We start from the raw sequence: 27,812 nt of genomic DNA, 5'->3' as shown, positions 1-27,812 counted from the left end.
CATTAGAGAGCAAATTCTGAGTTTTTTTCATAGTTTAAGAAATGAAATAGTTACATAAATAGGGTAATATTGATATAACATATATTTTAACGTCAATGTCAGAAAAGTTAAAGTTAAATTCCGACGAAATTTCGTAAAATACAACAAATGGGATTTTTTGCAAAAAGCTTCAACCGGCTTATCATTTTCACCTCGCAAAAACGTTATTTTTCCTCTGTTATTCACAAAATGACTTCGCAGTCGAAGTGGATGGTTGAAAAGAATAGAATATTAGCTCTACCAATAGAAGAGAAGAGGAAACTTTATAAATCAGGAGATTATGTTACCGTCCATCAAGTTGACCCCTGGTGCAGTTATGTTATCAAAAACAAAGACGTGGAAAACAAGAAACATACAGTTGATGATCTCAACGAGTTTCGTAAGATAAAAATAGACCCTGAGAAGAACAAGGCATTAGCCGAAAAAGTCTCTATATATAGAGGAGATATTACCAAGTTAGAGGTATGTATGAACTTAATTTTGAATAAGTTAAATAAGTAATAACATACTTTAATGGTGACTAATACAATATCAAGTGTATTAATGAGGAAAACCTATATGTTTACAATACTGTTACTATTTATAATTATATTTTCAACGTAAACAACTTTTTAGGTAGATGCAATTGTGAATGCAGCGAATTCTCGTTTGAAAGCTGGAGGTGGTGTGGATGGAGCAATCCATAGAGCTGCAGGACCACTGCTTCAGGTACCAATAAATTAGAATTAATATTTATTAATTTTCACACTAGCTTACGCCCGCGGCTTCGTACACTTTGTCTAAAACTGAATAAATTATATACTAAAACCTTCCTCTTGAATCATTATTAAAAAAACTGCACCAAAATCCGTTGGGTAGTTTTAAAGATTTACAAGGACATAGAAATATAGGTACAGAGAAAGCGACTTTGTTTTATACTATGTAGTGATATAGTTACATCCAAAAAAAGATACCACTTCATTAGTAACTTCAACAAATCATACTTCAATTGCTAAAAAAAATTGGACTTCATTGAAGCATTCATTAAAATAATGCAAAATCTTTATTTATTCCTTATTCATTTATGAACTGATGAACAGTTCATCTGAAACTTAAAGAGGGTAAATTTATTTACTATAGTCACTCTCTGTCCTGGACTTGTTTAAACTAATATAAATTACTTCATAAAATGTGCTCTTTATTTCTATTTTGCAGGAAGAATGTAATTCAATTGGTGGCTGTAGTACTGGGGATGCTCAGATCACAGGCGGATATGATTTACCTGCAAAGTGTAAGTTTTTTGTTTCATTTATATTTTCCTAGTGGTCCGCCCCGGCTTCGCCCGTGGTACATATTTCGCAATAAAAGGTAGCCTATGTCCTTTCTCGGGTATCAAAATATCTCCATACCAAATTTCATGCAAATTGGTTCAGTAGTTTAGGCGTGATTGAGTAACAGACAGACAGACAGACAGAGTTACTTTCGCATTTATAATATTAGTATGGATTTATAGTATGTAGCTGATAAAGATTGTGATACAAAACTAGTTTAGGTGTAACATTATTTAAAAAAATGTGTAAACCTTTAATTTTTGATGATTTAATGGCATTGTAGGTTGTTTATTAAATATTTTACTGTTGATACTGTATATTGTGTCAGATTTCACAACGGCAAAGCTAAAGGATTCAATTTTACTTTGTTTCAAAATTGAAATCAATTATTAAAATAACGATTTTTGTGTATCAACTTTCAAAACAAGGTAATTTATAAAGAAACAGATTCTGAACTGTCCAGTGATAAGAAACATCATAAAAACACAAACGCATTGAGTCTATAAAAAAGGTATGATTTTCCTGATAAGAATGGTTATTATTTAGTTCAATGTATTTATAAATATCTACTCTATATTTGATGATAATTTCCTGCAATAGAACACACAAGGTCATTGAATAAGGTATATAATTATGTACTAGCTGCGCTCCGCGGTCGGTCTCACCCGCGTGGCTCTGCTCCTGTTGGTCTTAGCGTAATGATATATGTATAGCCTATAGCCTTTCTCGATAAATGAGCTAACACCGAAATAATTTTTCAAATACTTCCTGAGATTAGCGCGATCAAATAAACAAACAAACTCTTCAGCTTTATAATATTATAAGTATTGATTATGAAACACTTCATATTTTACTATTTTTATTTTCTAATCAATTGACGCATAAAAATACGCCAAGTCGATGAGGATCTTGCTTCTAGGACGTACCAAAGAAATATACATTAAAAATACATAAACACACACACACACAAAAATAATACCTTATGTCGCAGTAAAAATTAATTAAATCACAACAAAGTGTGAACTTTACGAAATATAAAACCTTTTTAATTTATTATTTTCAGACGTAATACACACAGTGGGCCCACAGAACGGCTCCGCACCGAATCTCCAATCGTGTTACGAGAAATGTTTTTCCCTCCAAACCCAGCATCGCATCACGTCCATTGCTTTTCCCTGTATCTCTACGGGTATATATGGGTTCCCTAATCGTCTAGCCGCTCATATAGCTCTAAGAACAACGAGAAAGTTTCTAGAAGAAAATGAAGATGTAGAGAGGGTTATATTCTGTACATTTATGCCGATCGACGTTGATATCTATGAAACGTTAATGCAAATGTATTTTCCGGTCCATGAATGGAATTATAATGATGGCGCTGCTGTGTCAGAGTAATTTTGAGGTTAGAATTTTGGAGGGAAACGTTTATGGTTGTGTTCTTTGATAGATTTAGGAGGTAAAACTACGTTTTGAATTTAAAGTTTGATTGGAGATTAAGTCTGATGGTGTATCGATAAATGAATATTACATTTTACAGATTGTAATAATTGTTCTAAATACTTTATTGAATTATTTGATGTGTATGAAAAAGATTTTCTTAGTTGTGACCGATTGGCTGTAAATTAGATATAAATTTGTTTGTTCTAAATCCTAAGTTAAGTGATAGTGTAAAACACATGACTGCAATAAAATTGATACAAATTTTGTATTTATTTTTTCATTTCATCTCAGTACTTGATAAGCCTTAATTTGCCTTGGTCAAACATTTGACCAACAAAATAAAAATGTTACCCTTAACAAATAATTTGATTTATTAACATTCTTTACATTTCCTATATATACTACAACACATTATATTAACAATTAATTCATTAAAAACTAAATCAGTCTTTCTAACCTTTTCAATTCTTGTTTCTGCGATTTAAGTTTTTCGAAGTCTTGTAGTTGCGAACATTCCGGTACAGATGTAATATAATTATAACTTGAAAGTTGTTCTTCGTACTTTTCTACGTTTTCTTTCATTTTCTTTATTCGCTTTTCTAACTTACTTTTAGCAGCTTCAATTAAACTATCCGCATCGTTTCCCGGAATTTCGACGAATACCTCCGTTTTAGTATCTAATATAGAACTAATGTATTTTTTTTCACTGTCTTTGTCAAACTTAACATCACTGCATTTGGTCAGATTTAAAACGATCTTTAAATTATGCATTATATCGTCCATCAATTTATTATTTTTACTTCTTATTACAATTGTTGGTCTTTCTTTATTTGATATTCCGTAAAAACCTCTGAGTTCTCGCACTATACTAATAGTGTCTAGTAGATTTTCAACTTGTTTTTCTAACTCTTCATTTTTCCACGATTTATAATCTGCTGTTTGTGGAAAGTCAAAATAATCTTTATCGAGGTCGTTATAATTGTGGATTATATTTGTTTCAAATGCGGGTATTTTTGGAATAATTTCGTGGGTCAAATATATCATAAAAGGCGATAAAGATCTTAGCGAACAATTCAAAACTGCTGATAGGGTATGTGCGTGTCCGTATCCAGTCTTAGGATTGCCATTATCGAAACCAGGTTTCGTAGCTTCCAAATAAACATCGCAGAATTCGTTATAAATAAATGTTCTCAACGCTTTAGTTGCTGTATGAAACTCATTTGTGTCCATCGAACTATTTACTTTCTCAACCATTTCAGACAATCTACTAAGAATCCACTTATCAAAATACGTTAAATCATCGTGCGTAATTTCTTCGTCAATTTCTTTGAGCTTCGCGAACGATAACTGCATGTATTTAATACTTTGCCAGATTTTGTTGCAAAACAATTTGTTCGCAAAACATTGATGGACGTCGAACGTAATGAAATTCGATTTCACGTCTTGGGAGAGTAACGTAAAGCGTAGGGCATCAACTCCACACTCAGGGATACCTTTTGTGTTGTAAAAATTAGATTTATGATATGATAGTGCCCTTTTAAGTTCTTCTTTGGTAATAGCACCGTCTTTGTGCATTTGTACAGCTTTATCCTTAAGTTTATCCAGAGATATGCCATTTATGACATCAATTGGGTCGATAACATTGCCTCTGCTCTTTGACATTTTCGCTCCTTTACTATCGCAGATGACTCCGTGTAACAGAACATTGTTAAAGGGCAATTTGTCAGTTAATTCCAAACCTAACATGACCATCCTATGCACCCAAAAACCGAGTATGTCATTTCCAGTAACCATTAGATTTAAAGGGTAGAACTTTTTGTAATCTTGGCTCTTTTGGTGTTCGGGCCAACCCAATGCGGCGAATGGATAAATACCCGAGGAAAACCAGGTATCTAGCACATCGGAGTCTCTATTAACTGTAATATCGTCAGGTACAGTTCTCAAAAACTTCGAGGCTTCTACTTTAGCTGTGGTTTCGTTTGTCGCGGCTATCCAGACAAATTCTTTACCCACGCTACATTTATACGCGGGTATTTGGTGTCCCCACCACAACTGTCTTGATATACACCAATCTCTGCAGTCATTTGTCCAATGTTCCCATTGGGATTTGTACTTTTCTGGGTCAATTTTCAAATGCCCTTCTTCTACTACTTGTGCAGCTCTTTCGTTTAATAACGTACAGGATAGAAACCATTGTTCTTTGGGCAAATATTCAATAACATCGCCAGTTCGACTGCATATAGGTAATGTCATTTGATGAGGATTTATAGCTCTTAGAAGTCCTAAATCATCGAGTTCCTTTATCAAAACTTCGCGGCAATCATACTTTCTCATAGAATTAAACTTTCCAGAGTTTTCCATAACACCATCTTCATTTATTACTTGCAATAGAGGTAAGTTGTGTCGTTTGGCAATGTCGTAATCTATTTTACTATGTGCAGGTGTTATTTTTACAGCGCCAGTACCGAAATTCATATCAACAAAGTCATCGAAAATTATAGGTATCAAAGTTTCTCTAAATGGGTGGACTAAATTTTTACCCTTAAGATGCTTGTACCTGAAATACAAATGTTTATTATAAAGATGATACTGATATTTATCAAAAAAATTATTCAGCTGATCTATAAGCATATTTGCATTTATTTCGTTCTGCTTTTTTCTGTAACTGAAGATATTATTGTACATGTTCTAATTTCTAAATGTTTCAAAAAATCAAGTCCTCCTAAAATAAAAATTATAGCCACTATACAGTTACTATTATTTTTGATATATTTACTGACCTATTATCTTCAGGATGCACAGCCACAGCAGAATCTCCCAACATAGATTCAGGTATTGTCGTCGACACTACTACTTCTTGATCACTATCATACACTTTATATGCGAAATTGTATATCTGTCCAAACTTCACAGGCTTTGCATAAGTCGGTAACTTCAAATCAGTCACTTCAGTCACCGCAACATTGTCTACCTCAATATCAGATACCGTTGATTTGAGCGTCGTACACCAATTGACTAGACCTTTTTTCCTATAAATTAAACCCTTCTGGAATAGGTTTAAGAACGCAGTTGTCACCGCGTGTGATAGATTTTCGTCCATAGTAAAAACTTCGCGCGACCAGTCTAATGAGTAGCCGAGCATTTTTAGCTGATCACAAATAGCATTGCCATGTTTTTCCTTCCATTTCCAAACTTCATGTGTGAATTTTTCACGTCCTATTGTGTGGCGGTCTATGTTTTGATTGCTACTCAGATATTTTTCGACTACCCTCTGTAAAAAAAATTGTAACACATACTATTTTTGAATAATATAAAATATTACCTAACTAATAATAATAATATAATAATAAATAATAATAATATAAAATATGAGCATTTTGTGGAACAGTTACTAAATTTATCATCATTATACCATATTTGTTGAACACAGGCCATTTAAAATATTATAATACTTCCGTAAATTCTAAATTTTTAAGCAAGCAAAATAAAAAGTGAAAGAACAATGAATATATACCATTTATGAAGTCCATAAATTTTAAGTTTAATATAGTATAACAACAACAAAAACGGTACACCATAGTGGATATCTAAAACCCACCTGTGTTGCAATACCGGCATGATCAGTGCCTGGCAGCCACATTACATTATACCCCAAAGAGCGCTGTCTCCTTGCTATCACATCTTGGATGGTACTAGATAGTGCATGTCCTGAAAAATAATATGTTTATCAAACTTTTTTTATATCATAAGCATGTAAAAAGAGACCAGTTGTTTTATTGGAAATTTCATCTCAGACGATATATTCTTGTATTACGTAAAAATATATTGTATTTTAAATGTTTATTTTACTAACCTAAATGAAGTTTTCCGGTCACGTTCGGCGGCGGTAGTACCATACTAAATACTGGTTTCTCATCATTTAATTTCCCTTCAAATAACTTTTCTTGTGTCCATTTGTTATATTTATCTTTTTCTACTATTTCAGGTTTGTATGCGGTTGAAGGTAAATTTTCTTTCAAAATAATTTTAGTTGTACTTGATATAAACCGCCTTTGGCACGAGCAACTTCCCAAATAATATTTCCAAATCATAATGAAAACATTTACTCTGTAAGTTTTTGTTAATATAATTCAAAATATTAAAAAATATCAACTTTAAAAGGTATAGATTTGGAAATTGCACTTTTGCAATTTGCACTTTCAAAACATTTCACGTTGACACGGATGACACAAGTTTGAAGTTGACATAATCAAATAAACTGATTTGACAGGTAATTTTGTGATATAGGTACCATATATTCATTACCTAGGTAGGTATTCATTTAACTAATGCAAAATACATCACAATTAGGTATTAGTGTGGTATTACGTACATTCCTTTTATTAGAATCTATCCCTTCATAATACTTACCCATTCCCCCAAGAAGCTTATATCTAATACACTGGAGATTGCACTATGACCATTGACTTGTCACAAGAAAATATAACCTTGAATGACGTCAGTGTTGTTTTTTGTCTCTTTCTGTGGGTGACCACACTGGTTTGTATATTCAGGATTTTTCGAAATATAAAAAACTAAAAATCATGGTCTATAAATAATAACGACATATATTTTTAACAGTATTAATTATATTATAATATTACTGGCCATACTTTATAGGTACATACAATTTTAATTGGTATAGAATGATAATTTTAAATAACTCTTGGCTACAAAGCCTGGATATGAACCGATATATAGCATTAACATCCTTTGTAAATAGAGGAAAGTTGTGTTTTGCATCCGATGCTGTTTACCAAATTGTAAGCTACTCAGATCTTCTTTTTAAACGCGTTGCTTCGACGGGTCAATTTCAAGCCAAAATCATCAAAGAAAAACTGTTTATAATAAACGCCTTGCACAAATTTCAGCTAACTTTACAAAGTTTATTTTTCAAAAGGTATTTTTTTCTGGGTCGTAATCCTCAGTAATTTTACCCTTGATGGGCACTTAAATTTCTTTTTATTTTACTTTTTGGAAAGCTGAAATACCTAAAACAAAAAATGAGGTAAGTTAAAAAAGTATAAATTTCAATGTAAAAACGAACAATCTTATAACTACATGTGAGTGCAATACCGATGTCGAGTGTTGTTTCATTACTAGTAAAAATCTTGAAAATGGTGTTCTAAATTTCATCATAATATTGTTATTACAATATATTCTCTTCACTATCCATAAAAACTTGTCATCATGGTTACCTTACTTGTTAATTTTGTTTATTGAAAACTTGTTGAAAAATGATAAAGTATTAGGAAAATAACAAATTTAACATGACTGCTTTCTAAAATGATGCAAAATTTTACAATTTTTGCCATTGAAATGATTCTAAACAGGTAAATGCAGGAGTATTGAGGAATATTGTAAATAACGTAAATATACACTTGCCTTTGAAATTCTATGCCAGAATTTGGTGTCCAAACACTTCTGCAATTTTTCACAATGCAATACATTATTTATATTCGGAAAATATTTATTAAATACGCAACAATATTAACTTAAATATTCGAAGCGACGCAATTTTTTTGACACTTATGCCATATTGTCAAAGTGAGAGTTGCTACAATTTTATTATGGTAACTACCCATAATCAGGGAGTATCGCTTTTTAATAATTGGTCCAGATACTTATTTTATTTAGCATAAATAATAATTGTCTCATCCAACAATGCTTCTGAATGACGTTGTTGGCAATTTATCAACAAACTCATGTACAAAAACTAACCTTTTGCACAGAATATTACGGCATACATAGTAGCCTTGGGAAAACTTCGTATTAACAGTGGCAATACCAAGTTAGGTGTGAAAGTGATAAAACACAACAATTTTCTTGTTACACGTCAAATGTTCATACCGAAATCTCCAGTGTATAAGATATAAGCTTCTTGCATTCCCCCTACTAAGTATTAACTCAAACATTGAACGCAACTACTATAGCTAGTCTGACATAAATAACCTTAAATAACAGTAGATATGTCACTCGAGATGTCAAGTAAAAAGTCATCGGCTTCGACGGTTTATTGCTCTTTCACCTTGTATTTTGTAAATAGAAAAAGAGAAATTGAATTTTGGTGATAAACTTTTCTTCGTGTACATTTTTTGTCTCATTTAATTATCTTTACAATACTCGGCGACTACTGGCCATTGCTACATAGTATTGTTATCAGAATTCGTCGCCCCCGTTATGTTTTATCTTCATAATAAATTATCGTTGAAATAATAATCAACGTTATCAATCCGATAGATTCTAGTTCCGTTTCCTTGACCGTTTGTATCAAAGTCACATTATTTCTAACAGGGATGTTGCGAACATTCGCATCCGCATCCGCAAATGCGGAACTTCCGCATAAATTTGGACATCTGCATCTGCATCCGCATCCGCATTAATCAGTGCGGATGTTCATGCGGATGTGAAAATCATGCAAGTAGCGACAAGAAAGAAATTGAGCGGGCCCGACGTTTGGCACGTGCCGCTCGCACGTGACAATGACCAATGGGAGTGAAGGAATTAGTGACAAGTTTCGACACGTTTATTGTGGTGCATTTGTTTCTTGTGAATAAATCATTATGTGTTTGTTTGCGCTGTGTGTGGTCTACTTATCGTATAAATATATATGTTGTTGTGATACAGTGATCATTGTGTATTAGATTCGTCGAGTGAAGACGAGAATACAGAAATGCCAGAATTAGGAAGCATTGAAGCTGTACTTAAAAAGGAATTACATACTTGCTTACCGCACTAAAAAAAGAATAAATGTGGGTGAAAATCCTCTAAATTGGTGGAGTGTTCATCGAGAGGAATTTAAGGTATTATCGCCGATAGTACGAAGATTTTTATCCTCTCCACCGGGCAGTGTTCCTAGCGGACAATTATTTAGTAGCGCGGGTTTAATTTACGAACCTTTGCGTAATTGCCTTGAATCAGAAAAGGCGGCAATACTACTGTTTATTGAGTATAATGCTCCTATTTTTAATTTTACTTACTAATATAAGTACCAGTAGGCGTTTAACATAAAAATAAGTACTTCTCTTTGATTTGATTACAATAAAAAATTTAAATAATTAAGTTACCATTGTTTTAATTCTTCATTAATAGACTTTATTTACATAACTAGCGGTCCGCCCCGGCTTCGCCCGTGGTACATATTAACGTTTTCTCTACATAAGAACCATCCTCGTACTTCAAGGAATATAATAAAAAAAGAATTATCGAAATCGGTTCAGCCGTTCTCGAGTTATGGAATTACAACGAAAAGTGGCATTGATTTTTATATATTAGATATCTTGAACATCCGCATCCGCATCCGCATCCGCGGATGTCAGCCTTCAAAACTCCGCATCCGCATTCGCATCCGCGGATGTGAAAAAATCAGCATCCGCAACATCCCTGATTTCTAACACAGAACGAAGCAAAAAATGTCGCTTATACGCTATATAAACCCTTTTATGATATTTAGAGATTTTATCAGTCGACCGGTCGAAAGTTTTGTTTCCGATCAATATATCGGGTATAAAAGAAAAACTAATGATAGTATCACAAGCATAAAAGATCTGTTGTACAGAGCAGGAATAGTTTTAGTGTTTTTTTCGGCTATATTGTGGATTTCAGTATTCATGTACATTATTTTCTATTACACATACATGCCAAATGTAACCCATGTGAGGCCTGTTCATTTGCAATTCAAGTAAGTAAATGTTTACTTGTTTTATGTGAAAACCTTGACAGCATTAGAGTATCCATGCATTAAGTTAATACAAAAGTTATAGGTGTTCAATATTTTATTCTTCTTGCCTCATTCATAGCTGTTATTAAAATGGAATGTGAAAAACAAGCTACATATTTATCATATTATATCTTTTGTTATAGCAGAATCTGTTAGAAGACTATAAAATTGTGCGTTTAAATTCACTAGTGTATACAATTTTTTGTTATCAATACTAATATTATAAAGCTGAAAGGTTTGTTTGTTTGAACGCGCTAATCTCGGGAACTGCTGGTTCGATTTGAAAAATTCTTTCAGTGTTATTAGATAGCTCATTTATCGAGGAAGGTCATAGGGTATATATCATCACGCTACGACCAACAGGAGTGGAGCCACGGGGGTGAAACCGCGTGGAGCAGCTAGTTATTGATATAAATCAATATTTTGTATTGAATCTTATGTTTTAGATCATGCGAGGATCAAATGGGTCTATGTTCGTTTCCTTACGCTTATGTACAGCTGACAAAAGGCAGCTATGTATTAATGTCAGGCCAGCCGTACAGGATCAAAATAGTGATGGATGTACCTGAATCGCCAAATAATAAGAACTTAGGTTTGTGTATTCTTATTTATTTTTTTAAAGAGTTATTTGTTCTTAAACTCACACAGCAAATTTTACTCACTTATTTTGTACAGTATAGCATATAGGAATTTTGGATAAAATTTATTTTTAATCTATAGTCTGCATTCAACATCACTTTCTATTGAAGAATACCCATTTTTTGTTATCTTAATATATATAAATCTCGTGTCACAATGTTTGTCCTCAATGGACTCCTAAACCACTTAACCGATTATAATAAAATTTGCACACCATGTGCAGTTTGATCCAACTTGAGAGATAGGATAGTTTAAAGCACAAAGCGGGCGAAGCCGCGGGCGGAAAGCTAGTTTATTATAATTTATTTCCAACTAAAAGGTTGCTATGAAATTGAAACGCATAATATTATAAATTAATTTTAAACTTATAGATGCCATACAGGTGTAACCCTGGCACACAAATTATATAGTTTATTAATTTGATAACACTGATTATCATGCTATTAATTATTAATTAATTTACCAGCGTATTAATAAAACAAACAATGTTATTGAATTAGAATTTATTCTGTTTTCTCAAGAATTCATGAATTTAGTCTCGTATACTATCTAGATATATTAAATACTAGTGGTCCGCCCCTGCTTCGCTCGTGGTACATATTTCTCAATAAAAGGTAGCCTATGTCCTTTCTCGGGTATCAAAATATCTCCATACCAAATTTCATGCAAATTGGTTCAGTAGTTTAGGCGTGATTGAGTAACAGACAGACAGACAGAGTTACTTTTGCATTTATAATATTATAGTATGGATTTGTTTGACTGTACTTTTCTAGACCTAAAATTTAATTGTTTGCGTCGCTAGATCCAGCGTCTTTATTGCATGTCAGTAAAACTAATGTACCTGTTAATTTAAGTTATATACAGAGAAATTTGTTAAAAACATTTGGAAAAGAAACAACAAATAGTTTTCATTCATCTTTACAATCTTACTGTGATAAGTAGGATTCAGCTTTAACAAAATTTTTGTTTCATTAATTTTCAAATGTATGAAAATTTAAACATTTGATATTGCATTTCGAATTCTATATTTGACTTTTATAAACAGAAAAAAATACATAATGTGTTTATTTTATTTCAGGGATGTTTATGGTATGTTTACAAATGCGCGGGAAAGGCGGGACTTTAATATCGTCTTCTTGTCGATCAGCTATGCTTAGTTATAGGTATGTAAATAAATGATTAACTTTGTTTTGAGTTGAGAGCATAATTATTAGAAATTAACATATTGGTAAATTGCTTCTGCTCTATTCATAATATTACGAGAACAAAATAGGAACTAAATTACGAACTTTTCCACAAATGCGTGAAAAAGTGGGATTTTTCTAAATTTTCCAAAAAATGGCGTAGATCGCGATTTGATTCGGCAATCGCACTGCCTCCTGGGGCCTTGACAAAGTAACAATTACAAAACGATAACGAAGTTAGAAATCGCAAAAATGTATGGGATTCACTGGATTGACATACGCCGCGTTAGATCACGTGGTCTATCTATGTCAATCCCATACATTTTTGCGATTTCTAACTTCGTTATCGTTTTGTAATTGTTACTTTGTCTATGGCCCCTGCACTCGCACGTACCAAATCATTATTGGGGCACCCTGTATAGGTTTTATTTGTTAATAGATCAAGACTACACTACTACATCCGAACAGCGGTGTATTCGCCACTATTCCTATCAGGATTAGAGGACGAGAGGCAAGAACTGCAAGTGGAACTGTTTAGTCATTTCGAAGATGATCCTGTAAGTAAAATATACATATACCCGCATTTTTTTAATATATACGTTCAGTTGAATGTTCAAAGATTCTGTTTCTTAGATTGGTTTTTAATAATACATATATGCAAAGATACGAAAATATTTCATTCAAGTTAAACAGACATTGTTAAAGTGTCGGGACAAACACATTTATAAAAACATCCAAAAAATGCTTAATTGCTTTTCATCGATATTTAATGATAACTTCGCGTCATGGCAATACTGTCGGTATCTTTGAATCTTGCCAACGAAGTTTCACTTCTGACACGTGTGCCCACACACACGCTTTTTTTAAGTTGTAACAATTTTATACTATTAACAACGATTTAATACTAAATGTAGTAACGATAAAATAAAAAAAAAAAACATTAATATTCAATATTAAAAGATGTTCCGTACATTGAGATTGGTTGCAAATTTAATACGTGATATTATGAAATATTATATCGAAAACTTCCCCAAGTTTGCAGAACTTTTGGAATTTTTTTCACGACCATACAGCAAAAAAATAATTTAATTGCAATTTTAACAATGTTCCGGACTGCGGACAAGGTTGCAAAATGAGATTTATTGTCGTCCCAATGAACCATGCCCTTGACCGAAGTTTGAAAACTTTTGGAATTATTGTTAAATTTTCGATTTCGAATGTCGATACTGACTGATGTAATATATTTACACACTAGAACACACCAGTAACAGACGCGTACGTAGAGCTCCAATCCCGCTATGTACAAGTACACTCTTGTTCGCTACACATTGAAGCGCACTTCTCGGGGCTCCGCTACGCTATGTACTACTGGCCGAAGGCCTCCGCCCTCCTCGGTGAGAATGTTTAGTAAGGGGGCTTGTTTGTAATGCTAATTTAGTTTAAGATCTACTAACATTGATTAAAGCTTTTCGTGCCTAAATGGCCGGTTTACTAGAGTAACTAAGTGCTTAGTGCTTGTCACTAATACTGAGTACAAGTGAATAGAAAAAAAGAATCATTTATTTTGCCAAAAGCTAAAAACTAACTTGAATCAAATAAAAAAAGAACTGCACAAAGAAAAAATACGAATATCAAAAGTGGGGCAGTCATTGCTGTGCATTCAACACAGCACTGATTTTCGATCCTATTTACTAAGCGATAGATATATGACCACAAAGTTGTCGCTTGCTCCCATGGTGTAAACAGCTCGACAAGTTAATTAGTGACAAGTCGTACCGACAAGTGAAAATCGAATGGCTGGTCACTTACACTTTTATTAGCTTATTTAATATTGGACTGACAAGCACTAAGCAGTTAGTACGAAGCTAGAACCGCGCATTATGCTCTATATTCACCATCCGCCGTTACTATCCTATTCTTTCCTATTGCATTTTTTATCCTATCCTTACTCCTATTTATATTATTCTGTCATCTCTCCTTACTTACTTTGCACGCGAATAGTTCATTAGTTATCAATGGGTATCATTTAAGCTATCACCAATTTAATTAGATTTGTGTTTCTTAAATAATAGGGTTTGTCCTCAAAATAGTAGATCTGTCACCAAAATGTAGTCACCAAACAATGCAAAATCAGTTCCACAATAAATCACCTAAAATCCTGAGATATAAGGTCTAGTACCAAATAAATGTTTTTGTATGTATTATAATAGGTGTGTCCTAATAAGTATTTAAGAGAACTAATTTAAAGAGATCACCAATAAATCATATTATGTAACTAGAAAATTGCATTAAGTTCAAATAAAAAATTAGGGTTGTCATCATCGTTTCAACCGAAAGATTCTGCTACTTAACTAGACTCCCAAGGTTCTAAATTTCCACTGGTAGTGTAAAATATAAATTATATTAAAATAAAATTTTTAGCAGAGTAGTAAATAAAACAATTAAAGTCAAAATAATCAATTTTTATTGTTTAAAATAATTACCACTGAACAATCAGCGCTGGTTTAAAATAGCTGGCTTATGGCTAGCAGAATAGTAATTATAACACTTAATTAAAGTTAAAATAATCAATATTTATTCTTAAAAATAATAACCACTGAATAATCTGACTACCCATCGTTGAGGCTGACTACCCAATTTGTCTCCGCCCCTTTGATCATTTTTTCATTAAAATTATAAATTGATGTATTAAATTGGTAACGAATACTATTTATTTAATATCTGAACGAAATAAAATGTTACTACTGTATTGGTGACAAAATATCAAATAAAAAGGAGTCACAGTCAGGGATCGATAATCGATTTATTTGGTGACAGATCTACCATTCTGAGCACAGAGCTATTATTTAAGTAACAAAACTGTTATTATAAGAACGAAGTATATATTCATGTAATGCAATATAATTTTATTGGTTATCGATCTCTTATTTTACACATATATTAACATTAATTTGATAATTCACACCTGGGAACAATTTTTGTTTATCTGAGAACGAAAATATTTCGTGGAGATAGATCTATTTATTAGGTGATACAACTTGATGACAAATATAAATTTTGGTGATAGAAAATATAGTTCCCGTTATCAATAAAAAAAATACAGGTATCGTTTTCACGAAGGTAAATAATTCATTACGTAATGTTCATTCGCATCATCGCGTCAAATTTTCTTGATAGCTATTTTAACATAGTCAGTTATTTTATAGTTTTATTTTACATAATATTATATCAATTAAAATCTGCCTTATTTGTTTATTGTTTTAAACTTCGTATGATTCTACGCAACAACATTTCGCAAAGAAATGGTAAATTACTTTAGTCCAAAATAAAACTATTTTCAATATTTTAGTGCTGTTAATTAGAATTTAGTTGTATTCTACAACAATATTAATATTTCAGGTATTTCCACAAATCTGTTTTTTACGTCACTGGTGTTCATTTTGAGCTGGTATCACTTACAAGATGGCTTGCCTGAGTTTATTAAGGTAAGTTTATTTTAAAAGCTTTGTTTAGATTTTTAGTTTTACACATAATATCGCGATAATACTTACATAGTTGAAGTGCAACGACTTAAGTCATGGCAATACTGTCATGTCATGGAGTAAAGCGACGATTTTGGTTTCTTTAAATGTTGCCAAAGAAGTTTCACTTCTGACACGCTCTTTTTTGTGTATTTTATTTAATAATTAAAAATTAAGTTTGTTTCTTTTCAATCTTGTGTTAATTTGGGGACACCCTTGTATATTATACTAGCTTTCCACCCGCGGCATCGCCCGCGCAGTCAAAGAAAAACCCGCATAGTTCCCGTTCCCGAGGGATTTCCGGGATAAAACCTATCCTATGTCCTTTCTCGGGTATCAAAATATCTCTATACCAAATTTCATGCAAATTGGTTCAGTAGTTAAGGCGTGATTGAGTAACAGACAGACAGACAGACAGAGTTACTTTCGCATTTATAATATTAGTATGGATTATTTACCGATCATTCAAAAAAGTTTTAGTTAAATTGAATATAAATAATAATAATTGCAGAAAAACTTCAAGAAGGAAATAAAAAGCGAACCGGACGATGAGAAGAAGCCAATTGGCAAGATTAAGCTTGAAAGAGAAGGTAAGTTATATTCTAATGATACATTTTGTTCTAGTGCAAGTGTGTTAGTTTGTCTGTTTTTATATAAGGAACTGTTGAATGTATTAAAAAAAAATTGAATTGGTAATTATTTGTTTTGAGAGTGATTTTAATTTTTGAAAGTATCTGAGTTGAAATTGTATTATTTCCCACGAAGTTACCTGCATATTTTGTAAGTTTCATATTAATTCTATTAATAAAAAAATACTTTATAAATCCAGTTGCTACTGCGGCTCAAAGCTAATCTATAATATAAAAATTAATCGCAAAATGTGTTGGTAAGCGCATAACTCGAGAATGGCTGAACTGATTTTGTTATTCTTTTTTTTATAATATTTCTTGAAGTACAAGGATGGTTCTTATGGAGAGAAAACATAAACATGTACCGCGAGCGAAGCCGGGGCAGACCGCTAGTAAGATATAATATGAACAAATTGTTTATATTTTTTCCAGATTCATTCCCCTTCATAGAAGAAGAGGCGTTAATAGAAGAATTCAGAAGTTTAGAGAAAAAGAAAGCACAAGACTGATTCAATATGTTTCTCTAGTTAATTATTATATTTGGGCTTATTATATAAAAAATTGTATGTTCGCACAAGCTAATCTATGGAACGGGATAGGTGGAATTTGGTAAAAATTGATAATCTATATAATGAAGAAGATTTTCGGTTTATATAGTTTTGGAGCTTAAAAGTGAGTGAAACCGCAGGACATAGTTGTCTTTTTTATAGAAATTTATAACACTGAGTGTCCCATGATAAATAATAAGAAGAATTTTATCAGAAAATGCTGTCTCTATTCATTCAATATAAATGAAAGAGATAGCTGTATTCCATTTAAATATGGCGTAAGTATAATTTTTACTATCGATACAAATGAAGCATTTTTATTTATTTACACAATTGATATTATTTTAATACTATGGATATACAGGGTTACTTGTAAAACACCAGCAACCTCGCAGGACAAGATAGCTAACATCATATGTAACAACATTTGTTCTACGACTTTTGGCATAACGCAATAAATTATTTTTAAATGATTTTTTAAACTTTTATTGTACTCTCCTAACATTTGTAAGTCTATGTTCTATTCATTATCGGATGGACGACGCGACGCCCCCTTCCCCCTCTCGTTCGCTTCTTGTTTACGTAGAGGCGTAGAGTTTATAATATTCAAACGGAAAATTAAATGAATATTTATTTTTGTATGAAAATAAAATCTAACAAATTATCAAAAGTCGTAGAACAAATGTTGTTGCTTATGATGTTAGCCATCATGACCTGCGAGGTTGCCGGTGTTTTACAAGTAACCCTGTATACTATACGAGATTTTATGGAAAGTAGACTGATATAATGTGAATTTATTTTTTATATATTTTATGGAATTATTATGAGGGTAGATATATATTATTTTATTAAATAATGATGTAGGAGTTGAAAATTTCAGTTACGAATAGAAATAATCGTTTGGGAAAAATGATCGATATTTGAACTATGAAGATGACGGTTATTTGCAAGGGGTTGTGTTTTTGCGTTATTTTTATGTACATATTTAAGTAGGTTTGCATTTTTATATTTAAAGTTAATTAAAAATAAAAAGACGTGTGGCACTCGGGGACTGCCGCGGTTGCGCTATTGCATGCTATGCCTTCAAGCCACACCTCCGCCCGTCGGAGTGGGGAGCGTGAGGTTTTTTCGTTACGGAATTTCTCGGTTCGGTCCCCGCGCTCAAGGCCCGCGGGCCGCGATAGAAGCTATGCAATAGCTTAATAAAATAATGTACTTTATACTTCCAAATCAGCACTGTCGTTAACTTTTAGAAATGTTATTAATTTTGTATTTATCTGCTAAATGTACTAAATTCGAAAATATAATTTAGTATATTATTCTGTAGCTTTAACTAAAATCGAAGACACTGTTTGACTATCAGCCATTTTTGTTGCCATTTATGTACCTACTTATAAATTAATTTGAAACCAGTTTAGCAAATTTTATTGTATTATATTTAAATAAATGCTATGACTAAGAATCTATGTATAAAATGTGATCAAAACTACATTTTAACATAAATTTACTGCCAATGTATCAAATTTATAGATAGGGAGGCGAGGTAGCTAAATGGCGTAATTCAACGGCGTCGTCGAGACTTATCAAAATCGAAAGAGAAAATAATTTCGAAAAGAAAAGCTTCTATGGTAAAAACCATTTTAGCGGTGGGTTTGGCGTGTACGGATTTTCAAAAATGTAAAAAAAAACAGTTACTTGGGCATTCTCGAGCGCGTCAGATATTCATACTACGTATGCCCCAAGTGCCTCTGATAACAACGGTATACTAATCTGCCGGTTTGCGTGGTGGGGCTAGGCATATAAATTCGTAAAAAATGCACAAAAAAAAAATTTACTCGAGCGCGTCAGATTTTCGGAAGGGGTGTTAATTAGGCCCCAAGAAAGCTCCCCTTAAAAAAACTGACGATTACGGCATGACGATAAGTTACGATGAATTTTTGAAAATGCAGAAAAAAAAAGTCCTTTTGAAATACTCGAGCGCGTCAGATTTTCATAGGGGAGGTTTATCTAGGTATCCTGAAAGCATATTTTCTTAATCTGATAAAAATGTTGGTGGGTTCTCTTAATCTGACCGAAAAAGGTTTGTGGGTTTCTTTTTTTTAATCATCGTTATTCAATATCAATTTTTCTTACCACCCTCAGTTTTCGAGATATACTCAAAAAACCGGGAGTTTGAGTTTTTATGATGCTTCAAGTAAAAAAAAAATAAACTTTGGACAAAAATGAAAAGAGACCTTTTTTTGTAAAATAAAATTACCTTTTTTGTTTATTTAAACTTTTTTTTTTGAAAAAGTAAAGTTCGCGACCTATATGCTGCAACGCGTTTTTCGGAAGACGAAATGGCTCCTCCAGACTTCCGGTCATGCGGAAACCGGCAGATTTTGTGTTTTTAGTAAGTTTTAGATTATATTCTTCAAAATAAAAATAAAAAAAGACGCGCTCGAGAATGCCGGGTTAACGTTTTTTTTTTTACAAGTTCGCGACCCTATAACTCGGCGGCGTCAAGGACTTATGGTCAGATTAATTAAATTTAGTCTTAAAACACTAAAATCAACCCCCAATATCTTAATCTGACGCGCTCGAGTATTTCAGACTATCGATTTTTTTTTACTAATCTGATCGTCTATCCTAGGCGCGCGTCACTACATATAGAGCTAAATAGTGAAAAAGTTTGTTCTATTAGGTCTAAGGTATCTCTCATATCTTAAACTGCCACGCTCGAGTATTGCAGAAAATTCCCCTCTTCGCCTCCCTATCTATTAGTAAATTATTGCAATGTAGATTCGAATTTCGAACTAAACAATATTGTATAGTTGTACTTATCATGGTATCTCTTTCGCACATATATTAATAGTCGATTGCTATCCCGCTTACACGTGACGTACGTCCGCCATATTTTTTATTGGCGGGAATATCGCGGTAGTATTATTGCGTAGTTTAAATTTAAATACTAGACAAATCATTATAATATATTCGAATTATTTATTTATTGTTAAATGTAGGTAATTTTATAATTGTTTTATTTGGGAATAAATAATATAAAAAAATCTTGAGTGTTTAATTATTTTAAAAGTAAACCAGAAGCTTTTCGGTCTTGTAAAGTCGTGCTGTCTGTGAGTGGCCAATTGATCTTGCGTGGAAACAATTAAAAATATGTCGAATATGCCTTAGCTTCGATTCGATGTATGAAGGTAAGAGCACAGATTATTAAACACTCGGACTTACTAATAAAATGTTACCCATTCGCTTTACAATGGATTGGTTATTACAATAACCTGTCTTGTTTTTATGATTGACGTTTCATGTGAGCAAGAGCAGGACACAGCTATGGTAGAAAATGGTAGAAATTTATCCATTCTTTTATCTATACATATAATAAATCTGTAGAAGGGTCAATTCTGTACATTGAAAATATTGAAAAAATAAATAGCAGGGGGTGTTACTGGATCGATACCAAACCCAAATATGTGATTAAAAAAATTTTTGTCTGTCTGTCTGTCTGTCTGTCTGTCTGTATGTGAAGGCATCACGTGAAAACTAGCGGTTAGATTTCGATGAAACGTGGTATAATTATACCTTATTATCCTGGGCGTAAAATAGGATAATTTTTATCCTGGAAAAATACGTAGAAAAAAATTAATCTTAATTTTTCAGTTTTATCCATAGACGTTGTTCCGTAGAACCGCGAACACACGTTGCGTATTATTATAGGCCTAGCCTAGGAATTGGGTCCAATAGATATTTATAAGATGTTATTGACAGAGGTACTCAAAATGGAGAAATAACCATCCACGCGAAGACCGACATCCGCGCGGACGGAGTCGCGGGCAGAAGCTAGTTAAATAATAAAGCATTAAACTAAGATTAAACTCGTAAACGAAACTTATTTGATCTTTGTGAGATTCGCCTATAGTTTTCTGTTCGCTTATCCCAGTTCAAAGTGAGTTAAAGTTTTCCTAACTTATAATTAAATACTTAGTCTTAAATTCGCTCACTCTTTTTAAACTTGAAACTATTTCAGTGCTTTGAGTTGTCGTTCTTACGTGGAAGGTACCTACTATGTAGAATAAGTAAATAAAACTTGAAACGAACAATATCTTTATTTATTTAAATTTTATTTGTAACAATGAGATCAAATTCTTAGAATGTACAAACTTTAGGAACAAATGTTTAAAACTTTATATGTAGTTACATCAAAATGTTCAAGTAGGTAATTACTAATTACGTCTATTTTTAGTTGTAATTGCAACAAAAGTCGGTTTATTAAATTCCACGATTCGAAATTGAGTGATCCATACATTTTGATAGAGTTTTTAATTCTAATGCAGTGTTAAAAGTTAAGAAAATTGGGGCCATTTTTCGCAAGCAAATCATATTGCCTGTTAAAATTCCAATATCCATTCATTCCTTTATTCATTATCCATATTTATCGATTAAATGAAGGATAATAATCTATTTTATAAGACACTTCACCCAATCCCAAATTTTCTTAGTTGTGATTAAAATTTTTATTTAAAATTTCTAAACACAGTTCTAGAACTAATGATTCTTAAAAAATCCGAAACATCTAAATCTATTTAAGTAATTGATTGTAAACTCTATAATTTGAGATTCACACTAATTCCTCCGTAAAACAGTGAATTTAAACAATTGAATTTCATATATTCTGACAGAAATATTTTTATTATTATCAACTTAAAAATCTTAAAAATATAGTTTATTCTTAACATTAATTAAATATAAAAAGTATTAAATGCGGAAATCTTTGATAGTCAAGAATCAACGAAGTTTTTTTTTTTCTAAATCTAGATTATTGCCGTTTAACCACCAATTTTATAGATACTTAGTGCTGTGATACCAATATTTAGTTTTTATTTTGAGCAATAAAAATTAAAATAAAGTAAGTACTATTTAAGAGCCTAATAATAGGGTCAATTAACACAGATTATATAGGAGTGCAAGTCACGATTGGTGGTAAAAACAAATTGTCATTTTATCTAAAAAAAAATAGGTAAAAACCTTAGATTAAGGATTGGTCTCCGCGCGCGCGCTACGACTAGATACCGCTCCACCTAAAAACAATAGCTCCGTGAGTGCGGCAACTCAGTTCTGTAGTGTGTGTAAGGCAATTTGTGAGGACGCTAGTGTGTGTGAAGAATTGTACTGCCAGCTACATAAATTTTACCCCATAAATGGGAAATGGGCTATCTTGGAAAGAAGTTTGAAAAATATTTTTATTTCATTTTGGCCTTGCCGGGAATCGAACCCATGAACATGTGACTCAAATCCACTTGCGATGCCACTATACTATCACAAAGGTTTTTTAAAAGTAAAAAAGCGGTAATAAAAAAAATAACATAATATTATATATGAGTCAGTTAAACAAGGTTAAACAGAAATAAATTATTGTTATTATCATTTTTTTATAATATGCGTTAGTAATAGTATTGAAAAAAAAAACATTATGAATAAAATAAGTTCAAATTAAAAGTGTGTTTTTGGGATATGCAGTACGGCAACACTAAATGGCGTCGTATTTTCGTAAACAACATTTTCAAAGTACAGGTGAAATATTGAATAATACGATTATTCCTGATGGTACGTGATCCCAGTGTCTTTCTTATTATTTGTTGTATTTTTTTTAAACAGTTTTATGGCACAAACGGGCATTTTACTTCAGGTTTTGTCCAAAATCTTTAGAAACTATCGGTACACCCTCTCCACACAATGCTTGTGACACGACTGGCTCGGGTACGCCGATTAACGATTTCGGCGCAGTGTTAGCAACCTGAAGCGAACCGATTATTGTACCAGGGGCGTAAAATTATCGTAAATTTAGCATATTTGGATAGAAATTATTGTGTTTTTAGGATAAAGTCAATTATAAATAAATAAATCATATAAATTGTAATATTGATAGGTATGCAAGTTCTCTACAGTTAATCTTTTTTAAACTACTGCTGTCAAATCAACAGGACACTGAAACCCATTGGGTAAATACCCAAAATTTCACTGTTCCCATGAAAGTTCGATATGAAACACGTCAAAATTTCATATTTGTATGGGTGAAATAATATAAATTCGAGAATTTTGCATGATAGAAATTATCGCACGATAATACTATGCTATCGTACATCGTACGTAGGCACAAAATTATCGTGTTTGTACAATAATTATTGTACGGTTCCGAACACTGTTTCGGCGTACTTTTAGTTGCCGCATTTTTCGAGTACGCCGGCGGTATCTAGTCGTAGCGCGCGCGGAGACCAATCCATAATCTAAGGTAAAAACATATTTTAAAACCACGAATTGTAAATATATTACATAGTCATAAATATTTGTGTTTACACAAGTTATATCATTGTGCTTATCAAAAATTAGGTACAATTCCATGATATAGTTTCTGAACCTAAATAAAAAAATCTTAATATCACAGTAAAATATAAAATTGCGTGAAAATAATGGTAAGTATGTACTTACGTAATTAAATTTTGGTATTATAAATGCTTTTTGTTTTTCAGGAAAGTTGATAGAAAACTTGTAAGTACGTAATATTTTAAAAAGATAAGGCAGTGAGAGATAGATATAAAGAAGTCATTACTTTATAAAAATTCTAGATCACATTATTAAGCAGGTTAGTAACATTTATTGAAAATAGATATCTTTTTATTCTTATTTATTTTACAAATTTATTAAATGGTAACACTATAGCCACTTTTTGGATCGACGAATGCTGCGCAGCTATGACATACATACAAAATGTGACTAAAATAGTTTTCGATATGTTATACTGACATCTTCAAGGAGTACATAATATAATATTTCTTCCTGATTTTCTAATCTCCATTCACATAAAACTTTGAAATACAATAATTGACAATCATAGCAAAATTGTAGACATAATATAAAATTAAATTAAATTCCTTGTTTAACCTCCAGAATAAGTGAAAAAAGTTAAATCTTCTTAAAATTACACGAATAATGTCACACGCAGCAAACCCTCCAAGCGACAAGTCAAATTTTTTTTTATTGCCTTCTGTCATTCCAACGGTTTTTATTTTTAAAATTTAAATGCTTATAGTACTAATGGTGTCAACGGGGGCTGGCGTCACATTTGGTTGTTGCACGGTGGGGTCCAAAAGGGGGATGCTGTCTGTTGTCCTGAAAACGAAATGATTTTGGTAATTTTTATTTATTATTACTAGATTAGTATTAAAATATTGTTCGGTTGTTGCATAGTATGGTAGAAAGGTAAATACGCTAAAGTTAAGTAGTGACTTAGATCATTGTTATCGAAGCGTAGTAACTATTTATTTAAATCTGTGGTTATCGTAAAAAAGTTTATTTTGTTTTTGAACTGGCGCGGGCGGTTAAATTAAAATACTTTTTTTTCTCATTTTCGGGACGGATACAAGTCCATTTGCCGTATTTCTATGAAAATTAGAATAATACTTTTTTTGTTCTTTTACCTGGATCGCACTATCGTAGGTTCTGTAGCTACTTCGACGCAAGGGGTGGGGGTTTTCTTTTGTACGATCGGGAGTGTTGTGCATATTGTAGCCATCAGGTAAATGTGCTGAAAATGAACGTTATAAACATATTGAAACACCTTAAATAGAGTTGAAGATAAATTTACAAAAAACACAAGAATAGACGGAAAATAAGGTTGTATGTTAAGTTTAAAAAAACGATAAAGGTAACAAAATATTGTTGAGATCATTTTATTGATGTTTCTCTAACGAACCCGTTTTCTTTTGTTTAAAAAAAATATTATGGTAGAAAAAAAAGTAATACTTACCATAGATAATACAAGAATAAGATAAATAGTAGGCGTTGACCAGTGAGTGGCGTTTTCAATAGCAACGACTCCCATCACCCAATTTATAGCGAAAAATGGTTCCAGGATCAGACACAAGTTCAAATAGGCCTTTAAATCGTTCCCTTCGATGTTCCAGCCGTTTTTCCACGACAGTTTCTCCATAGATTTCCAGAGATTAATCAAATGTTTGTCGGAAAGTCGTTTGATCTGTAACAAAAAGCATATATTACTGCATTTAAGATTTAACAATATATGATAGTGGAATGATGAATAATAAGGTAAACATAAGTTATGTGTATAAATTTTATAATAGTGATTTAGCTATAGCGTACTTAAATATTATGCATGTATGCTTGATTTAGCAGTTCTTACCTCCCTCCCTTCCTCACTATTAGCATCGCTATTCGAAGCGCCCATCGTGACAGTTATATACGGATTATCTTCATCATTACTATTGGAGTCCCTGTCCAATGTATCCGAGCTATCTGTATTCTTCCTACTCGGTAGTGGAGTACAATCATTGTTCAAAGTCTCCGAACTTCCCGGATTCTCGCTTTTCGACCAATTAGCCAAATGTTGGTCAACTAGTTCCTGGATCTTGGCTGTTATTATCTCGTTTTGTTTACGATTGACGCTCTGCAAGCCGACAATGATGATCGCTGTATTGATGAGTATCAATATCATTGCGGGTATCATGAATCCCATCACCATGCCCTTCTCGATCGACATCCAACAGTAGTGCTTGATTTCGTATTGTTCCATCGATAGCGCGTAGTTGAACTGCAAAGTTTATTAGTTCAAGAATATGTCACGATTAGCTATGTGGCTTCTAATTTATAAATATTGGAAACTAATGAATAATTAGGCTTTCACTCATTCACATAGTTCACATATGGTGTTCAACAACTAACATGACTTGGCTCACATGCTCCTTCACTTGTTCTGCGTAAAAGACAACTTATGCTTGCAAATTCAACAAACTTACCATAACAACAATAGCCGGGACCCCATATGCCAACAGATAATTATACTTCAACGGCAACAAGGTATCACATGTGCAGAACTCAGCAACCGCCGAGCCCAACGCTACTATCCACATAGCGCACGTTATATGCGTGTAGTGTAGAAGTAGCGCGATTCTTTCGCATTGGGATGGTGATGATGTACCCTAAAATATTGTTGTTCATTAAACGACATTACATATTATACTTACGACATTGTTATTTTTTTGTTGTTGAGTTGATTAGTCACGAAAGACGATAGTTATTTATAGACTATCTGCTAAAAATAATTCGATTAGTATTTGTTAATTTCAAAATAACGGTAAAGTTTTCAAAATTTGAGTGCTCAACTTGTGTAGGTAACTGTTGAACAAAAACGTCCAATCTCACCGACTGTAAGATTCTATCTGATAATAATCGAATAAATACGATTATTCAAAAGGTAATTTGATCATGACTTACCACCACCGCCTGAATGTAAATAAGGGTGCATGCAGTCAAACAGCAGCACAGGTTAATATTAATCGGGTACAGTTTGCTGCTTCGACGAAACTCTGCAGCACATTCACTCCACATTAACCACACGATGGAGGCTATTGGAAATAGTACCGCGAGACCACTTGTTACGTAAATCTGCAAAAAATATGATTTATCATCAACCATATTATTATGAACAATATAGCGAATCATCGTATCTGTCTCTTGCTGTATAAAAAAGAGGGTGTGCGCGTTGAGAGTAAAATTTCAAGGTCGTATCATGACGGTATCGTCACGTCATGGAGTAAGGCGACGATTTCAGTATCTTTGAATCTTGCCAATGGAGTTTCACTTCTGACACGTGTGCTCGGCACACACGCTATTTTGTTATTAATAATGGTACATGTTACGAAATAACTCAAAAAGTATCAGATAAGCGGATCGCTATTTAAAGATTAAAGACTGAACGTAGCTTTATATTATTTTTTTTCATTAATATATTTAGAACTTACCAAAACCATCCATTCATCGCGAACACCGTGGCAATTGTTAAATCCGTAAACATATGTAACACTGTCTATAATATTGTGCTCTCTAAGATCAGAGTCTGCCAAAGAATCATCGGGGAGATCCACATCTGGTTCTATTAGCTTATTATCTGATAGCTTACTCGGCGACTCTACAAAAAACAAACAAAAGTTTTTATTAGGTATATTATAAAGTTTTTATATCAGATCAAACGCATTTTAGGGTTAAATTGTAATATCGTTCATATTTTCTTGTTTATTTCTGCAAGTTGTTTAAATTAGTTCATAAATATACAATTAAATTATATAACGTGCGTTCTGTACAATACAAAAATAAATACCTTGTCCAGTTTTAGAAAACACATCAGGGTTGGGGTACAACGGAGGGTTGTCGTCATAAATTGAAGACGTGAAGTTAGAAACGACGACTCCGTACTCAGAATCGTAAGCATTAACATCGTAGTCGTTGCGATCGTCTGCCTTTATGTATGTGGGTTTGTGTGGTGCTACTGGTTGGAAAGACCGGTATGTACCTAGCTTCTGCGGTTTATAGAAAACATCATAGCTCGATCGTCGTATGTGGTGAACCGTCTTATTTTGCTGAAATGCTGCAATTATAATGCAAATATAAGATACGAAAATTCGACTAAAAATACAAATAGTCACATATTCTAAATATTGGTATATTTTCTTACCAAGAACATTATTTGTAGACGCATAATAAATACACAGCGCGAGAAGTGTTAACTTTGAAACGATATTACGCATTTTTAAGCTCATATTGTAGCTCACATTCACATTATATCTTGCTTCACTTCTTACTTTCCACTTGTCGCAGTAAATTTTAAATAATTTGTTTATATTTAGCTGTGTCGGTTGCTTTAATTATATCCCTTTGAAGAAAATCAATACAAACTTAGCG

The 27,812-nt window shown here is 32.7% G+C and overlaps 4 protein-coding genes and 1 long non-coding RNA gene across 5 annotated transcripts; 2 read left to right on the top strand and 3 right to left on the bottom strand.

Moving 5' to 3' along the window:
• Positions 1-105: 105 nt before the first annotated feature.
• Positions 106-3,054, top strand: LOC123703889 (macro domain-containing protein CT2219-like). The gene is made up of 4 exons (XM_045652074.1): positions 106-501; positions 655-747; positions 1,234-1,309; positions 2,413-3,054. Exons 1-4 carry the CDS (start codon positions 148-150, stop codon positions 2,739-2,741), a joined length of 852 nt encoding a protein of 283 aa, XP_045508030.1. The 5' UTR covers positions 106-147; the 3' UTR covers positions 2,742-3,054.
• An 85-nt stretch (positions 3,055-3,139) lies between these two features.
• On the bottom strand, positions 3,140-7,002 carry LOC123703885 (valine--tRNA ligase, mitochondrial 1). The gene is made up of 4 exons (XM_045652070.1): positions 6,640-7,002; positions 6,385-6,494; positions 5,567-6,057; positions 3,140-5,343 (listed from the first exon to the last, which is right to left on the bottom strand). The coding sequence occupies exons 1-4, from the start codon at positions 6,875-6,877 to the stop codon at positions 3,225-3,227; spliced, it is 2,958 nt and encodes a 985-aa protein (XP_045508026.1). The 5' UTR covers positions 6,878-7,002; the 3' UTR covers positions 3,140-3,224.
• A 1,857-nt stretch (positions 7,003-8,859) lies between these two features.
• Positions 8,860-17,421, top strand: LOC123703888 (seipin). Its single transcript, XM_045652073.1, has 9 exons — positions 8,860-9,108; positions 10,212-10,506; positions 10,992-11,137; positions 12,263-12,347; positions 12,808-12,925; positions 13,624-13,762; positions 15,768-15,853; positions 16,401-16,479; positions 16,951-17,421. The coding sequence occupies exons 2-9, from the start codon at positions 10,238-10,240 to the stop codon at positions 17,025-17,027; spliced, it is 999 nt and encodes a 332-aa protein (XP_045508029.1). The 5' UTR covers positions 8,860-9,108; positions 10,212-10,237; the 3' UTR covers positions 17,028-17,421.
• Positions 17,422-21,147: 3,726 nt separating this feature from the next.
• LOC123703852 lies at positions 21,148-23,415 on the bottom strand. Its single transcript, XR_006753059.1, has 2 exons — positions 23,358-23,415; positions 21,148-22,085 (listed from the first exon to the last, which is right to left on the bottom strand). It is a non-coding gene; the product is annotated as an uncharacterized LOC123703852 (long non-coding RNA).
• A 68-nt stretch (positions 23,416-23,483) lies between these two features.
• Positions 23,484-27,775, bottom strand: LOC123703851. Its single transcript, XM_045652021.1, has 9 exons — positions 27,586-27,775; positions 27,232-27,498; positions 26,876-27,042; positions 26,349-26,519; positions 25,871-26,053; positions 25,258-25,665; positions 24,865-25,092; positions 24,536-24,642; positions 23,484-24,227 (listed from the first exon to the last, which is right to left on the bottom strand). Exons 1-9 carry the CDS (start codon positions 27,668-27,670, stop codon positions 24,134-24,136), a joined length of 1,710 nt encoding a protein of 569 aa, XP_045507977.1. The 5' UTR covers positions 27,671-27,775; the 3' UTR covers positions 23,484-24,133.
• Positions 27,776-27,812: the final 37 nt, after the last annotated feature.

This window comes from Colias croceus, chromosome 27 (genome assembly GCF_905220415.1).
Source record: "Colias croceus chromosome 27, ilColCroc2.1".
Classification (NCBI taxonomy): Eukaryota; Metazoa; Arthropoda; class Insecta; order Lepidoptera; family Pieridae; genus Colias; species Colias croceus.
This window is presented reverse-complemented; position numbering and strand designations above follow the sequence as displayed.

Bases quoted from the DNA above. Each gene is read 5' to 3' on its own strand.
- LOC123703889 (XM_045652074.1), top strand. From the start codon at position 148: ATGGGATTTTTTGCAAAAAGCTTCAACCGGCTTATCATTTTCACCTCG. The intron at 502-654 runs GTATGTATGAAC...ACAACTTTTTAG, and splicing joins GAGATATTACCAAGTTAGAG to GTAGATGCAATTGTGAATGC. The intron at 1,310-2,412 runs GTAAGTTTTTTG...TATTATTTTCAG, and splicing joins ATATGATTTACCTGCAAAGT to ACGTAATACACACAGTGGGC.
- LOC123703885 (XM_045652070.1), bottom strand. From the start codon at position 6,877: ATGATTTGGAAATATTATTTGGGAAGTTGCTCGTGCCAAAGGCGGTTT. The intron at 6,495-6,639 runs GTTAGTAAAATA...ATTATTTTTCAG, and splicing joins GACCGGAAAACTTCATTTAG to GACATGCACTATCTAGTACC. The intron at 6,058-6,384 runs GTGGGTTTTAGA...TTTTTTTTACAG, and splicing joins ATGCCGGTATTGCAACACAG to AGGGTAGTCGAAAAATATCT.
- LOC123703888 (XM_045652073.1), top strand. From the start codon at position 10,238: ATGTCGCTTATACGCTATATAAACCCTTTTATGATATTTAGAGATTTT. The intron at 10,507-10,991 runs GTAAGTAAATGT...CTTATGTTTTAG, and splicing joins CCTGTTCATTTGCAATTCAA to ATCATGCGAGGATCAAATGG. The intron at 16,480-16,950 runs GTAAGTTATATT...TATTTTTTCCAG, and splicing joins GATTAAGCTTGAAAGAGAAG to ATTCATTCCCCTTCATAGAA.
- LOC123703851 (XM_045652021.1), bottom strand. From the start codon at position 27,670: ATGAGCTTAAAAATGCGTAATATCGTTTCAAAGTTAACACTTCTCGCG. The intron at 25,666-25,870 runs GTAAGTTTGTTG...TAAACTTTGCAG, and splicing joins TCCCGGCTATTGTTGTTATG to TTCAACTACGCGCTATCGAT. The intron at 25,093-25,257 runs GTAAGAACTGCT...TTTTTGTTACAG, and splicing joins ATAGTGAGGAAGGGAGGGAG to ATCAAACGACTTTCCGACAA.